The sequence below is a fragment of the Nicotiana sylvestris genome, chromosome 4, assembly GCF_000393655.2.
Source record: "Nicotiana sylvestris chromosome 4, ASM39365v2, whole genome shotgun sequence".
NCBI classification, from domain to species: domain Eukaryota; kingdom Viridiplantae; phylum Streptophyta; class Magnoliopsida; order Solanales; family Solanaceae; genus Nicotiana; species Nicotiana sylvestris.
Window position 1 is genome coordinate 15831147 of NC_091060.1, and position 16086 is coordinate 15847232.

Here is a 16086-nt window from a genome sequence, read left to right on the forward strand (position 1 = left end):
GTCACACTTCAATTTGATTGGTCGGAAAGAGTTTGTTTTTATCACAACTCTTTCCTTCCACAACTATAAATAGGGGTCTTTATCCCTCAGAAAAGACACCAAAAGTTATAACAAGAAGCAAGAGAGAGCTCGTGGATCAAACGCCGCAAATTTCTCTACAAGTTTCAAGCTTCAAGCAATCAAGTTCAAGTTCAAGAAATCAAGTTCAAGCTCAAGAACGAAGAACAAATCAAGTTCCAGCTCAAGAACGAAGAACAATTCAAGTATTCAAGATCAAGAACGAAGTCAAATCAAATACAAGGCGTTCTAGATCAAGGTTACTTATTTGTGATAAAATTTGTGGCAACAATCAAAGTGTTCGCGACGGATAAATCAAATTACAATTCAAGATCAGCTCAAAGGCCCTTGAATTTATATTAGAAAAGTAGAATCAGAGGAATCATAGAGATTGTAACACTCAAATATTCAAAATAAAATACTACGATTGTTGCAATATTTTTCGGTCTTGATTTTTATTTTCTCGACGCAAATTTATTGTCTACAGGTTTTTCTTAATAAGTTTTAGTTTTTAGTTTTCGCAATTCGAATTTTCATGCATATTTCCCTTAAGGCCATGTGGCTGAATAAATTATATTAAGATTGTGCAGTTTACGGCTGTATTCTGGGCCGGGCCCGGGCCTTCATGGGCCAAACGGGCCGGCCTTCGTGGGCCTAGGCTTCGTGGGCCTGGGCTCTGGCGGTCCCGGGCCTTGCAGTCTCGGGCTTCGTGGGCTCAACGGGTGGAACCGGCCCATGACGGGCCTAAGCCCATATGGTCCTGGGCTAAACGGGCCGGGCTCGTGGGCTTCGCGGGCCTAGCGGATTTTTTTTAAGGCAATTTCTTGTAGTATCATGGCTATATTAAAAATATATATGTAGTATATATGTAGATCTAATTATTAAAGTGCTTGATGAAAAAGAAAAATAACAAAACAATAGTAAAACACTAAATTGTCATGCATAATTATTGTCTTGTAGTATATATATTATATCTTATGTATATATATTATAACTTATTACTTATATATTTTCTTGTAGTATATATTGTATGTTATGTATATATATTCTCTTATATATTTTTTTGTAGTATATATTGTATCTTATGTATATATATTCTCTTATATATTTTCTTGTAGTATATATATTGTATCTTATGTATATATATTCTCTTATATATTTTCTTGTAGTATATATTGTATGTTATGTATATATTGTAGCTTATAAATAATTCTAAGTAAAGACAAAGAAATATTGCGAAAAGATATTCAAGGGTATGTCTTATAATTTTTATTACCAAAAATGGCATATCTTTCTTAGTCTTCCTTCCCCCAATGGAATGAGCACAACAACGTACTAATACCACCATTAGAAGGAAAAAAAAACTAAGGAAGATGTGCCAAAATACAAGTTACATATTAGTCTATGTATTATCTCTAACAAATCTCATAAATCCTTCAAGGTTCGGAGGAGGTTGCGTTGGTGGTGGTGGAAAAGAAGCTTGTTCATCACCACTTCCGGGCGAAGCCGAATCCTCCGCAAGTTCCGCTATCATTTCTTCATAAGCTTCATCTATCGCCGGTTGTGCTTCTGCAATTCCAAAGTTTCTTCTTTCCGAGCGGATCCAATCTCTAAACAATACTGATTTTTCCAAGCTATCCCTCATAGACGCTCTATGATCACCTATTTGTAGTCTTGCTTGACTGAAAGCGCTCCTTGATGCAACAGTTGAAGCTTGACTTGTCCAATGACTTGTAACAGTTAGATAATCACAATTATGCATTTTTGCATTGTCCATTCCTCATCTATCCAATGACTTGTAACAGTTAGATAATCACAATCATTACCACTTCTACCAATATCAGTAGTAATAGAAATCTGATTAGGTATATGAGTAAATAAATACCGCAAATATTGTTCATATTCATGTTTGAATTTATAAATATCACTCTTAACTGTTGCGCGAGGCCAACCTTTATAAGTAGGATTAAAAACTCTTCTAATATAATGAACCCAATTAGGATTAGAAGCAAAAGTATAAGGTAAGCACATAACAGTAATCATCTTTGCTAATTCTTCACGATCTCTATTTGGATCGTAATATAAAATACCTCCGGTGACAGTGTTAATTCCTGGTTGAACTAGATTTGAACCTGTACTAGGGTTAACCGCAGAATCTACACTTGTCCTCTCTAGCTGCGCTTTCATTTGTAAAAATCTAGCCTTATCTCTAGGGTGTGTTTTTATGTGCCTAGTCAAACTACCCGTGCCGCTACGGTCTCCAGTATATTTATGCGACATTAATTTCCCACAAGTTTTACACTTAGCCTTATTTTGTTCTCTTACTTGAGTAAAAAAATTCCAAACTAATGATGTTTCTAGGCGTTTAGCAGGTTCTCTATTAAAAGTAGGAGTTTCTACAGGTGGGTCGGCCGGTGCATCAGTTGGGTTATTAAGAGGACTAGTAGGTGTATCATCTAAATCCGGTGCTTGGGTTTCATCATCATCCTCATTTTCCTCATTATTTTCTAAGATAGTTTCATTAGGATAAAGAGCATTCATAATTTCATCATCTAATGTTTCACCTGGTGCAACATTATGGCAAAATTCACTATCGGTAAATTGAAAACAAGGGTGATCACTATCAAGAATTACGGAAGGAGGAGGACGTCTAGGTTGACGACTACTTTCAACTTGCTTATCTTTTCTAGGTCGGGGAGCCGGGGGAAGGGTAGTTGGTTGGCCACTACTTTCACCGGTTTTATCTTTTCCTTTAGCAAACATTTTTTTCAAAGAAAATGCCATATTAATTATAATTATGCAAACTAAACCACACAAAAATATATTCTTAAAACATAAGAGTTGAAACGAGTTTACCGGATTGCCGAACAACTTCTTGAAAATTGAAAATCGTTGAACACTTGAAAACTTCAATTCAACAACTTCACAATTTTTCGCGAAATTTCAACAATAAATTAAGTAATTGTAGTAGAGAGATTGAGAGATATTGATGAATTGGTGAATAAAAATGAAAGAATGAGGGGGTATTTATAGTTGAGAAATGGGAAAAAGTGTAATTATATAAAGTTTGGGGTTAAAATAAAGTTTGGGGGCCAAATGACCATTTTCTAAACTTAAAAAACGGTCAAATTGTCAGCCCAAACGGCTAGATTTTAAATATGGTCGTTGGAGAAATTAAAAAAAATAAAAATTAAAAAAATAGTCGTTGGGCCCGTTAGGCCCGCTAGGACCGGCCCAGGCCCGACTGACGGTCCCGGGCTAAACAGTCCCGGACTCGTGGGCTAATATATGAAGACCGGCCCGTCACAGTCTTCTCAGGACCACCAGGACCGGCCCACCAGGCCCATTAGGCCCGTTAGGACCGCGGGCCCGGTCCGGTTCAGGCCCGGCCCACCAAGCAGCATTAGTGCAGTTCTCTAATAAAATTTATTTTATATAAAAAATAGTATTTTGGACAAACTAACATAATTACTGTTTAAAGAGATAATTATAACTGGGGTAGTATATGTGATGTTATCAAAACGTGTTTCGCAACTTGAAGTTGAAGGCGTGCTAGAACTTGGATATATACTTGGAAATTAACAATTATTTTCTTAATTATATTAAAATTTTGCTTGTAATGCATTTTAATTACAAAGTAACTTCAAATTATTATTAATAAAGGTTATTTAAATTACTAAATAATTCAGAATGGGGTTTAGATTTATAATAATGAGGAAACGGTGTTTAAGGACAAATTTTGTTTTGGGAGTTATTTCAAGTGGAAAAACCGAAAAGCTTTTATTTTTAAGTGTTCAACTTCTTTAATTCAATTCAGACGGAGATAGTGGAGAAGTTTTATTTTGTATCTCATACAACTTACACTAGTTGTATGAGGCTCCTTTTGTCTCACAAATTTGTGGACTCCAATCTTACACTTTTGGGTCCACAGAAATTTGGGTCCACAAAACTGTAAAACAAAAAAATTGTCTCATACAACTAGTGTCAGTTGTAGAAGACACAAATTAAAAAATTTCGAAACAGTGACTTTTACGTGGGACAATAGTCCAATTTACTTTTATTTATATTTATATCTAATCCTTTAGGTGGCCCACATTCCATCAATTCACCTTTTCTTTTCTCTATCTATAAGTCAATGTCAGTAAATAGGCCCACAATCACACTTGTCAAATATAAAGGGTAGCCTTATACAATTATTGTTGGGTGAGTGTCACCCAAAATAAAATTTCTCATCTTTATCGGTCTAAGGCTGCAAATTGGAGGGATACACTAGCTTGTGTCATGGCTCCTAATTCTCCTCGTAGTGATGAATTACCAGACACGTGCAGGTAATTAAATTTTTGTATGCAATTAAATTTTCTGCTAACACCCTTTTTGATATGCTGTAGAAATTTTAGTTTTTTTTAATAGAAGAATACAACTTATGAACTATGCTATGTAGGGCAAATGTGAATCCAGTATTTAAACTTTATGAGTTCAACCACTAAGGTTTTTAGTATTAAATTCATTGTATTCTTAAATTATGAGTTCATATTTATTGCAATTTCAATAAATTTTAGGGATCCATGATGAAATAAGCTATTTACCTAAATGATTTTCTATCTGTAGTTAAAAAGTAAGGTAGGTTAGTTAACGAAAGGATAAAGCGAGGTTGAAATGGGATATAATAAGTAGATGCTGAGTCAGGATTTGAAGTTTATCATCTATGAGTTCGAGAATTTAATTTGTTTAAGTTACTGAGTTCTAAATTAATAAATTGTTCATATTCGATGAATTTCTTGAGATAAATACATAGTTTGAACAAAAGCTCGAACTCGTAAGGCCGTAAGTCACGTTCTAGCTCGCTCCTCATAGTAAGTGTGCCACTAGTAGTGTTCACTTTTAAGGCTTCTGCTCGGGGGCGGATGCAGCTCTTTAGCTATGGGTTCATCTGAACTCATACCTTTCGACACAGAGAAGTTGAACCCATTAAATTTACATCCTGAAACTTCCGATGCATCTCTACCAATGAGAAATTACTCTTTCAAAAAGCAAAAATATCCGGAAATTCATTTTTCTATTATCTCAGTTAGGAAATACTATATGATTGGTCATGTTACCAATATGTTTTTACTATGCAACTTTATTGTGTTTTACTATAAATGTGTGACTTCGTTGTTTTTTCTTCTATGTTAGGAAGGAATTACTTGAATATTCTGAACATGTTAGAAAGTTGGGCCATACAATATTTGAGTTACTAGCAGAGGCACTTGGACTGAAGCCAAATCACTTGCTGGAAATGGAATGTGCCAAAGGACATTTCATTCTCAGTCATTACTATCCACCTTGTCCTGAGCCAAACAAGACTCTTGGAATTACAAAGCATACGGATCCAGATTTCTTCACAATTCTTCTACAAGATCACATTGGTGGCCTTCAAATTTATCACCAAAATCAATGGATTGATATTCATCCGGTGACCGGCGCTCTAGTCATCAATCTTGGAGACCCTTTGCACGTAAGTATACCTAAAACAAATTATATTAGTCTAGTAACCCTGACTAGAGGCGGATCTAGAGTGTTAGAAGTGAGTTTAGTCGGACACATCATTTTTTCAATAAAAACTGTAGATATATGAGAGAACCATTGAAAAGCTAGGTTGCTCGGACTCTTCAAAAATATTGTATGGTACTTGTCGGATCCTCCAAAAGTAGTGCATTTTTAAGGATCTACCAGGAGTTCGGCAACAATTTTGGAGAGTACGAGCAACATAGCTGAAAAGTATATAAATGATAAAGTTTGAATCCCTGTTTTTAAAAGAACTCAGCATATCGAACCTTTTAAGTTTGGGAAAATGCATAAGTACCCCCCTGACCTATACCCGGATTTCTAACTACACACTTTTTCTTTGCGGGAATCCTATTACCCCCTAAACTTATTTTAAATATAATTATTTGCACCCTTAATGCTGACAACCAAATTCTTGGCAAGTGGTGAGCTACACACGCCCCCACATGTATTTTTAGTACTTTTTTATTCTTTCTTCTTTTTCTTATCCTTTTTTTCTTATTTCTTATTATTCTCATTTTTTTTGGTCGTTTCATTCTCTTCTTTTTTTGTTTTGGTCACCGGCGGCATAAAATGGTGGTCGTCGGAATTTCACAAACATCATTTTTTCCGGCGAAGTTTTTTTCTTCCGGCAACAGATTTTTATCCCGATCTAAGTGTGTTTTGTTTTATATATATAAATTTTTTTCTTGAAAGTGTAATTTATGTGTGGGAGGAAGAGCAAAAGAAATAAAAACGAATATAAGCTGAGAAAACTTTTTCCAGTTAAAATTTCAATACATCATTTTTTTTCCGGCGTGGGAAGATTTTTCGATGATGGATTCCCCCCCCCCAAATCTGAGTGTATTTTGCTTTGCTTATGAATAAATCTTTTTCAGAGTTTAATTTGTGTGTGAAAAGAAAAAATAGAAGAAAAACGGTTAGACAAAGTCACCAGTGAATGAATATCCGCCGGAATTAGAGAAAAAATGAAAAAAAAAAGTAAAAAAAAAAAAGACAGAGAAAAAGGAAAAGGAAAAAAAAGTAAAAAAAATGGTAAAAAGGAATAAAAATAATCTGAAAACTATTTTTTCTTGCTTATGGGAGAGTGAAATACACACACCCGGTCACGTCAGCGTTAAGGGTGCAAATAATTCCATTTAAAATAAGTTTAGAGAGGTAATAGGATTCCCGCAAAAAAAAGTGTATAGTTGGGAATCCGGATATAGGTGAGGGGTACTTATACATTTTCCCTTTAATTTTAACTCCTGAATTTGACTCTATTGGATTCTCTTTCTCCATTTGAACTAAGGACAACTTTTTTCGGCAATGCAGCTTCTCTCAAATGACAAGTTCAAAAGTGCTGAGCACATAGTATTGTCAAAACATATTGGGCCAAGAATTTCAGTTGCATGTTTTTTCACAACTCAATTTCAGCCATTTGACAGACTCTATGGACCAATAAATGAATTGTTGTCGGATGAAAATCCTCCCAAGTACAAGGAAACAACAGTGAGAGATTATGTATCCTACTACAACTCCAAAGGACTTGGAGCTCGGCCTTCACTTCTCCATTTAAGACTCTAGGAATTTTTTCTAAGTAGAGTTTATATATATGCTTTGAATATTGTATCATTTTTGTATAAAAAATAAGATTGAAAATGGATGGTGATGGTGATTTCTGTAGATTGTGCAGTTGCAGCACTTTGTTTCTCCAATTATCACAGATTCAGAATTCGAAGTTTGCATCAGAAAAATGGGGATGTGTAAATGAAGAATCCTCTGTTTTACCTTTTTCTTTTTCCTTTCTATTTTTCTATTTGATATCCTCAATTATTGATACGTACTTATCTGTATCAGTTTGTATTTGAGATATCCCGTAGATAAAAGATATTTATGCAGTCTTACCATGCATTTTCACAACAAGCTATTTTCATGGCTCAAACCAACGACCTCCACTTAGGCGCGCTACTGATGGCACTTACTTTAGTAATGGTCTATTTTTCATGATATTGTACTACTTGACATAAGATGACGATAAGAAAAAATATTGGAGCATATCTTTTACGGATTATTCTTTTTGCCAATCACCTTGCTCGGGTAAAGCAGCCGTGAAAACAATCATTAATGCTTGTATTAGGATAGACTATTTATATTATTATTTAAGTTGCGGCTTTTTCCCGGACCCTGCGTGAACGCAAGATGCTTTGTACATCAGGCTGCTAACCACGCGCAATTATGGCTTATAAAAAGGACTAAGCGGTCGTTGCGAATATAATCTGGTTTACAAGTCCGGAGTCAAATCCCACAGAGAACTAAGACGGCTTAGCTACAGTTGTTTACTATCACCAAGAATACAAGCTTGAACAATTCATAACTTATAGATATTAAGATTCTTGTGTTTAACTAACTAACTAACAAATTAAAATAATAAATTAATACTAAAGATACTACAGGTTAGAGAAAAGATTAAGGAGGTCTAGAGTTATGATTTCCCCAATTGTCGGAATACTTCCGGCCGCTATGTCTTCTATAATTTTGCCTAAGTATTCTCTACCGATCATGAGCACTCTGCGTGTTGTAATTCTCTCCCGAGTAATTACGACAATTTACTAGACATACTCTCCCGAGTTACGCTAGCTGGTTTTAATTACAGCTCACTTAGATCGCACCCAAGGTTTCGTTATCCCTAATCCCACCTTTAAACCCTTGGTTATTGATTCCTCACATACATCGGAAGTGATGTTGTTCAACAACTACCTAAATATGCCTCTTTCCCGAGTAATACATACTAAATAGGCACAGCTAATTGAGCAACCACAAGAATAATATAGTTGAACAAATAGAGAAAATACTACGGCTCAATTATATAAAAACATAACAAGAATTTATCCTACAAAAGGTTCTATCAAAACCCTAGGTAACAAATTAGCTATTCATAATAGTATGTAAAACTACAATACTAAAATTCATAACCAACAATGAAAAATAAGAAGAGGAAGGAAAAACTCGTAGAATAATTCCCCGCCTTGCTCTTATTGGGTCTTTGCCTCCTTATGTCGAATCTGTGTCAAAAAATTGGTCTCCTTCGCTCAAAATACCGTTTTCCATGTATATATACCAAGTAGGGTCGGGACCAAATAATTATACCTTCTCCTACGCAAAAAAAGACAAGTTTCCAGGCCTGGACGTCCGCGGCCGCGATACGGGCGCTGTACTTTCCCAATGTACTGCCTCAGTACGTGTCAGGTCTGCGGTCGCGGTTGCGACCGCATTTTTCACCCTGTTCCGTTTAGAATTTAAAAAAATATAAAACAGGAAAGTTGTAGCTCTTTGAGTTAGCTTTCCAACCATATATTGTGAGGCCCAAATGGAGTTCTGAGAAAAATATTATGTATATTTTACTAGACAGTACGTAATATGCCTACTTGATTCTTCGTTTTGTTGCTCTATCATCCGTTGATCCCCGAATACGATCTCGCCTTAATTCCTTGGGCTTTTACTCAAAATTCAAAGCTCCAAATCACTTGAATTCATTTCATAACACCTACATAGCTCAGAATCACTCATACAAGGCATAAACACACAATTAGTGCAAGACACTAGCGATTAAAGTTCAAACTTAATTAAATTGCAGTAAATTTAAGTGTAATAAGTGACTAAAAATACGTAATTATAGCCTATCATCAGCTGCCCTGCCTCTTGCTTGAGTAAAGGCTTTGACTGGTCCTCGTCTACATCATTCAAACTTTCTATAACAATCATCTTCTATAATATTTCATTGTAACTGTGTTAAGATTTTTTTTAGAACTAATTTTTCATGTTATCTCATATTATATATTTTCTATAACAATATTGCACTATAATAGTCAAAAATTATCCGAACAAGCGAAACCATTTCAAAAAGGTTTGACTGTATTATTAACGAGCTAGTAATGAAACACCCATATATATGGTTGTGACTTGCTTTTATTTTAATGGACAGGTGTGTAACCTACTGCTTTAGTGAATGCTAAACAAATAACAAATTAACGTGCGAATTAATCTGTCATAGGTCCCATATTCAACATAATTCAAGTCTAAAACTTCGGTTAACTAATTAATTAAACATTAAATTATAATTTTCCGTTGAGCTGCTGTAGCCACATGATATGAGCCACCATTAAAAAGTCTAGCACGTACTGCTCATTATTTTATACATTTTCCAAAGGGATTAACCATAATATATATATAATAATATATATACACACACATACACGTACCTAGATTCATCATAACACTAGTCTTAACACTTTGTATCATGAATTAAACAAATTACTAAAAGTCATTATTTTATTATTATATTACTGCTATATATTTGTCGTTTAGTCAGGATAACCCGTAATCACCTCAACCACATAAACTAGATTAATTATACTAATAGCTTGTTTGGCCAAGTTTCTAAAATCAGTTTATTTTGAGAAGTTCTTTTCTCAAAAATACTTTTTAAAAAAATAATTTTGGTGAGAAGCAGTTTGTGTTTGGCTAAATAATTTGAAAAGCACTTTTTAACAGTAATTAATGTTTGGCCAAGCTTTTGAAAACTGCTTCGAAATGTATTTTTCTCAAAAGTGCTTCTCAGAAAAGTGTTTTTGGAGAGAATCTACTTTTTTTTGCTTCTCTTCAAAAATATTTTTTTCCTTTTCAAAAGCTTGACCAACCATCAAAAAATTACTTTTGGCCAAAAAAAAACTTTGGCCTAAAGGCTATAAGTGATGGAAACCCTACTTTATTGTCTAACTAATAAACTATTCCTTTTGTGACAACTGTAGTAGCACTCTACCAAACATGCACCTTTATCGCTGCTTAAGGACACTTATTTATTTATTACTCCCCTGTCGCAATATTTGTGATTGTGTTGGCCTAAGTATGGAGTTTAAAAAAGAACCAAAACACTTTTATCCCCTCTATTCTAATTTATCTGACATAGTTTGATGATCGGTATGGAATTTAAGAGGAAAAAGTAATATTTTTGAAATTTATGTTCTAAAAAGCTTAAATGATAAAAAAATTTGTGAATATAACATTTGTGTGGTTAAAAGCTTCTCATTAAAGGTAAAATGAATAAAATAAAATTTAAAATTAAATAATTTTCAAATATAAAAATATGTTATTCTCTTTGGAGCGAACAAATAAGAAAATTTTGTCACATAAACTAAAATGTGTGGAGTAAAATCTATAGTCTAAAATATGCCATATATAGATATTAATTTCACACGTGGGGGGCAATACATTAATTTGAAGGTTTATGTAGTAAAAGACCAAATTATATCTAGTGACAAATCCGCACGCGCATTTTATTTTCCATGTGTGCTACTTTCAGTTTTTATGAGTTCTCATTATATTTAAGATCTTATATATAATTGTATGACTATATATCCATTTTAATATCTGCGACTATGCTATTCATCTTGTCATATGTATGTTTGTTCTTGATCCCAAATCCCAATAATGCACTTTCATACAACGTTGCTCGTCTTATGTATTCAATTTGAGTAGGAAAACTCACATTAGATAAACAAAGGCTGTCACTTCAATGTCAAAATAAGATAGGTTTTTTAATTATTCAATGTTAAAGCAAACTTTATATTTATAAAGTATGCTGATAGTTAAAGGGCCAAAAAGGACGACAGAGATAGATGTGTTTTTCCGTGTACATTTGTTTTCAAATTAAAGAGCTGCAATGACATCCTTTCTTGCTCAATCTTAAACATTACCATAATGATTTTTGAAATACTGTACCAATAAAAAAGGATTTAAGCTATGTACACTAGTTAATATGATATTTATACATACTATTAATGTAGTTAACTCGAGATAATAGGTTACGTGTCATTTTTAATTACTATATTGGCAAATAGATCTTACATCTTTCTATCTAATTTAATTACTTTCCCAGAAGAAATTTAGTGCTTCCAACATGAATGATAATAATAATAATAATAATAATAATAATAATAATAATAATAATAATAATAATAATAATAATAATAATAATAATAATAATAATAATAATAATAATAATAATAATAATAATAATAATAATAATAATAATAATAATAATAATAATAATAATAATAATAATAATAATAATAATAATAATAATAATAGCCAGACTGTTGAATTGATGACTTAAATCTTCAGTTCTTTTTTGGCATCATTTTATTTGCTTCTACACTTTCTTTGGCTGGAAATAAAATATAGTGCATTGCTTTGCCCTTCGAGTACACATGCGATAAAATTGGAATGACACATAAAAGATTAGCGTAATGGATGCGTAAGACTGACATGAACAAATAGAGAAATGAACACAAGGAGAATATATAATATAATTCATATAATATACAATAATAAAACCTTAAATTCCTTTGTTTTTCTTTAACCTACTCTCAAAATTTGGCCACACAAACATAAATTAATTAAGGAGGGGACCAGGCTCTACTTCTCTGTAAATAATTTTTTTAACTATTATTAACATATATTTTACCATTAATTTTAGTAAGAAGGGCGTCCATGTGGCCAAAGAAATGCTTCATGGTTCAACTGTCCACCATTATTAGGTAGCAAATTTGGTGGCAAGTTATACACTGTCTGCATATTTGATGATGGAATATCACCCATACCATCTTGTTGTGGTGGTGGTGGTGGCGATCCACTTCCTCCAAGTTGTCCTTGTGCTGCGGCGGCGCCTCCACCTTCTTCTTCCTCTTCTAATGGCAACCTCTCATATGTAGCATTTGAGAAAGTGGAGGCAATCACCATAACTGGTCCTGAAGCTACTAATGACCCTACTACCCTTCCACCCACGACCTGTCCAGGAAAAATATAATAAGTAATTATTTAACCGTTCTTCTATTATTTGCTTTGGAAGGTTTAGAATTAAGCAGACAAATTAGGAACCCCTTTTGTTAGAATTACCAAAAGTATGTGTAATTTGAACAACTTAGGTGCTACCTGGCAGCCAATGCACTAAGCTCCCGCTATGCGCGGGGTCCAAAAAAGGGCCGGATCATAAGGGTTTACTGTATGCGGTCTTACCCTGTATTTCCGCGAGAAGTTGTTTCTAGCGACCAATGATCTCCACTTAAGCGTGCTACTGATGGCACTTACTTTAGTAATGGTGCATATAATTATTTATAAATAATTTCATTCTTAGCAAAAAAAAAAATTCTAACAGTTTAAATTTTTGTAAGAGATGATTATACAATTAAATAGTACCTGTCCTTGTCCACCTGCTAGGTATATAGTCAAATCGGTTGACCCAGGCGGAGCAGGACCGGGGAGGAAAGCGCCGGTCAACGATAAAATCTCAAAACGACCGTGTAATGCCATGACAGCAGTACCAGGAACAGATGGTTGTCTTAGGGTTACGTTTGTTACTGTTCCACTAGCACTCAATACACAAACACCTCTTTGACGCTTTCTTGCAAACTGTGCTATGCTTTCAGCTACATCTGCACCATTTGCTACTTCCATAATATGACTTCTTAATGCATTTGGACTATCCCTTGTCATGAAAATGGGCGGTTTTGGCTTATTTTTCGAGCCAGGAGGGCGTCCACGAGGTTGGCGTGTGCCGACCTCTATTGCGCCCTCCTTAGGCTCATAATGACTCTGCTCTCTTTCTTCATCGTCATCTCTTGATCCAATGTTGTCGCTCATAGATGTGACCAGATCTGGCTTCTTGAATGTCGGTGCGTCGGCTTGGGATGATGTTTCACCTCCAGCTAGATTTACTTGACCTGTCCACCAGGGGGTTGCCATGTTTGAAGCTCAAATATGGGTCTTTTAAGTGGAGAAATGATTAAGTTAAGACGAGGAAAAACAAGAGAAAAGATAGTACTCTTAGCTGCTTAGATCTTTGATCCTTCCTCCCTTTGGTATTATGTGAAATTAACTAACTAGATTTACATAGATTAAAAACTTGAGACCAAGGGTTTAATTTGTTTATATGCTAATAAGGGAAAAGTGATAAGTATGGATCTGATATAATTCAACAAGGATCTAAGCAAGGGCAGAGAGAGAGTGAGGGAGAGGTTGGGGTTTGAAGTTTGATGATGGTAATTGAAGGAACAAGAAGAAAGAGTTTAGGAGATAGGAGGGGGTTTTCCTCTCTTTTTACCTTTTGACTTAACTATGAGTTTTAAGTTCCACTCATGATGGTAGTGAAAGAATATTTAAACAATCAGGTTATTTATTAGGTAATTACAAGTAAATTTTTAAAAATGCAATAATTTGTAATATGGAAAAAATAATAATTATTTTGCAATATATTATGGGTTAAAATTTATCTATAATATAAAAAATCTTTCCATTGTCATTATATATAGTCTAAATCTTTCACTTTCTGAATTAACTTGTATATGCACCGATAATGTAAAGAACATGTAATCTCAGGATACTTAACAAGGTTTTAAGAAAAAGCAGCAATTGGAAAAAGGACAGGACAAAAATTAATAGGTGGTTAAGGGAGTTAATGAATTTGTGTTTATTTTTTATTTAAAAAAGTGGAACTACGATGGGAGAAGGTGAAAACAAACGGATAATAACAAAAAGTAGATTCCATAGTGTTGTTAACATGCCTGTTAATTAGATGCTTCTAGGGCTGTGCATAAGGTAAATACCTAATTACCGTTTCGAAACAGAAAATTTTGATATATGGTGTTCAGTATTTTGGTATTTAGTTTGAGTATTTAAAATAATTTGGTAATAGGTATGACATTTGGTATTTAAAAAAATAACATCGAAATACCAATATCGTACCGAAATATATACTAAATTGCACATTACAAATATTATTGATTAACATACTAAGTTACAAAATACTTCTCTTTGGCATTCATGTTGAGGTTGGTAATAAAGCTCATGTACTTATTTAGGAAAATGGAGTAACACGTTAGGATGCAGATTCTAATTCTTACTTTCTAGGTTGCCAAGTAGTTTAACGTAATGCTTTAATGGTTTTAGGGTGTTTCTTACTCCGTTACTCTTGTATTGTTATTGCATACGTTAGATTAGTCCTTGTTGTATTCTCTAATTTCAACAATTAACTCTAAGCAAGTAACATAATATTTCTAATGATCAAATGTATTCCTTTATGTACCTTTTTTCTCATTGTTGATATTTGATGGTTTTGGACAAAGATTTTGTCGACACTTGGTGAGCTTAGAACGTTTTATTGAGTACATTAATCAAGAATTTACAGTATGTGATTCTATACAATAGTTAATATTCAAGCCGAATAAATCGAAATTATCGAACCGAATAAATCGCAACCGAAAGGAGAAAAGTCGAACCATACCAAATAGGTATTGGTATGGTATTAGTATAGCATTTTAAGAAATCGAATACCGAATATACCAAACCGAAATGACTAAATGTCATACCTTACTTACCGATGAACATCCATAGATGCTTCCCTATATTCAAATAAAATAGATTTCTTATCTCTCTCTAAGTAATTTGTTGCTATATATTGAATTGGAAATGATTTGTATAATAATAAGAAGTACAAGTCTAATTACAAAGCCTAAGGGCTTTGTTGGAGTTGGGGCTGTTCAGCCCAACACATTGCAAAACCCACTAAGGCATTAGTCCAGGACCAACTTCCTTCTTTGTATAATGGTCGCGGATCCTTCTTTATTTAAGTGACTCGACCCGATTGTTTCGTATATATATATATAGTTAGATAATTCTTTTGTAAGAGACTAATTCATTTTGACATTTTACAGCATAAATAAAATTTCTCTCTCTACTCGTTCATGTCGTATTAGACATTTCTAGGGTTTGCTATTTGAAAGTTTCCACGATTAATTCGGATTTGAGATGTTATTATGGTATCAGATCCACGATTTCGGTGACTTGTTCTGAGGGCTTTCTTCTGATGGTACCCTCAACATGTGAATCGCATTTTCCTCTTTCCTCCGGTGACGATTGAATCGGTGATCAAGTTTCAATTTTTGATGACTTTCTCTGATATTTGAGAGTATTGTTTTTAGAATTTGTGTAGAAGTCTGGTATTGTTTTCTCATCTAATACTTTATTTTTATTCCATGATTGTTTATTGAATTTTTTCCTAAAGTTAAAACCCTAATTGTGATGAGAGTATGGGCTCTACTGGTGTACCTTCAATTGTGACTTTGACTTCTGAGTCCTCGAGTGCTAGTGCATCTTTAAGTGTCAAACCATCTCATCCACTCTATTTGTACCCGTCTAATTCTCCTGGGACTGTCATTGTAGTTGCTGCTTTTAATGGATTGGGGTATGGGAGTTGGAAAAAAGGAATGCTTATAGGCATGTCATGTAAGAACAAATTAGGTCTGATCAATGGAACTGTTAAGAAGCCGAGTGAAAATTTCCCTTTATATGAGGCTTAGTGTCAGTGCAATGACATGGTCACTACATGGATCTTAAATAGCTTAGATATGCAGATTCGGGAGAGCGTGATTTACACTGAGTTAGCTA

The 16086-nt window shown here is 34.0% G+C and overlaps 2 protein-coding genes across 2 annotated transcripts; one reads left to right on the forward strand and one right to left on the reverse strand.

Annotated features, from left to right (window-relative positions):
- The first annotated feature begins 4270 nt into the window (after window positions 1-4270).
- On the forward strand, window positions 4271-7379 carry LOC104210039 (1-aminocyclopropane-1-carboxylate oxidase homolog 1-like). Its single transcript, XM_009758835.2, has 3 exons — window positions 4271-4385; window positions 5233-5554; window positions 6919-7379. Exons 1-3 carry the CDS (start codon window positions 4339-4341, stop codon window positions 7168-7170), a joined length of 621 nt encoding a protein of 206 aa, XP_009757137.2. The 5' UTR covers window positions 4271-4338; the 3' UTR covers window positions 7171-7379.
- A 4540-nt stretch (window positions 7380-11919) lies between these two features.
- LOC104210038 (AT-hook motif nuclear-localized protein 19-like) lies at window positions 11920-13761 on the reverse strand. Its single transcript, XM_009758834.2, has 2 exons — window positions 12841-13761; window positions 11920-12432 (listed from the first exon to the last, which is right to left on the reverse strand). Exons 1-2 carry the CDS (start codon window positions 13384-13386, stop codon window positions 12118-12120), a joined length of 861 nt encoding a protein of 286 aa, XP_009757136.1. The 5' UTR covers window positions 13387-13761; the 3' UTR covers window positions 11920-12117.
- Between the last annotated feature and the right edge of the window lie 2325 nt (window positions 13762-16086).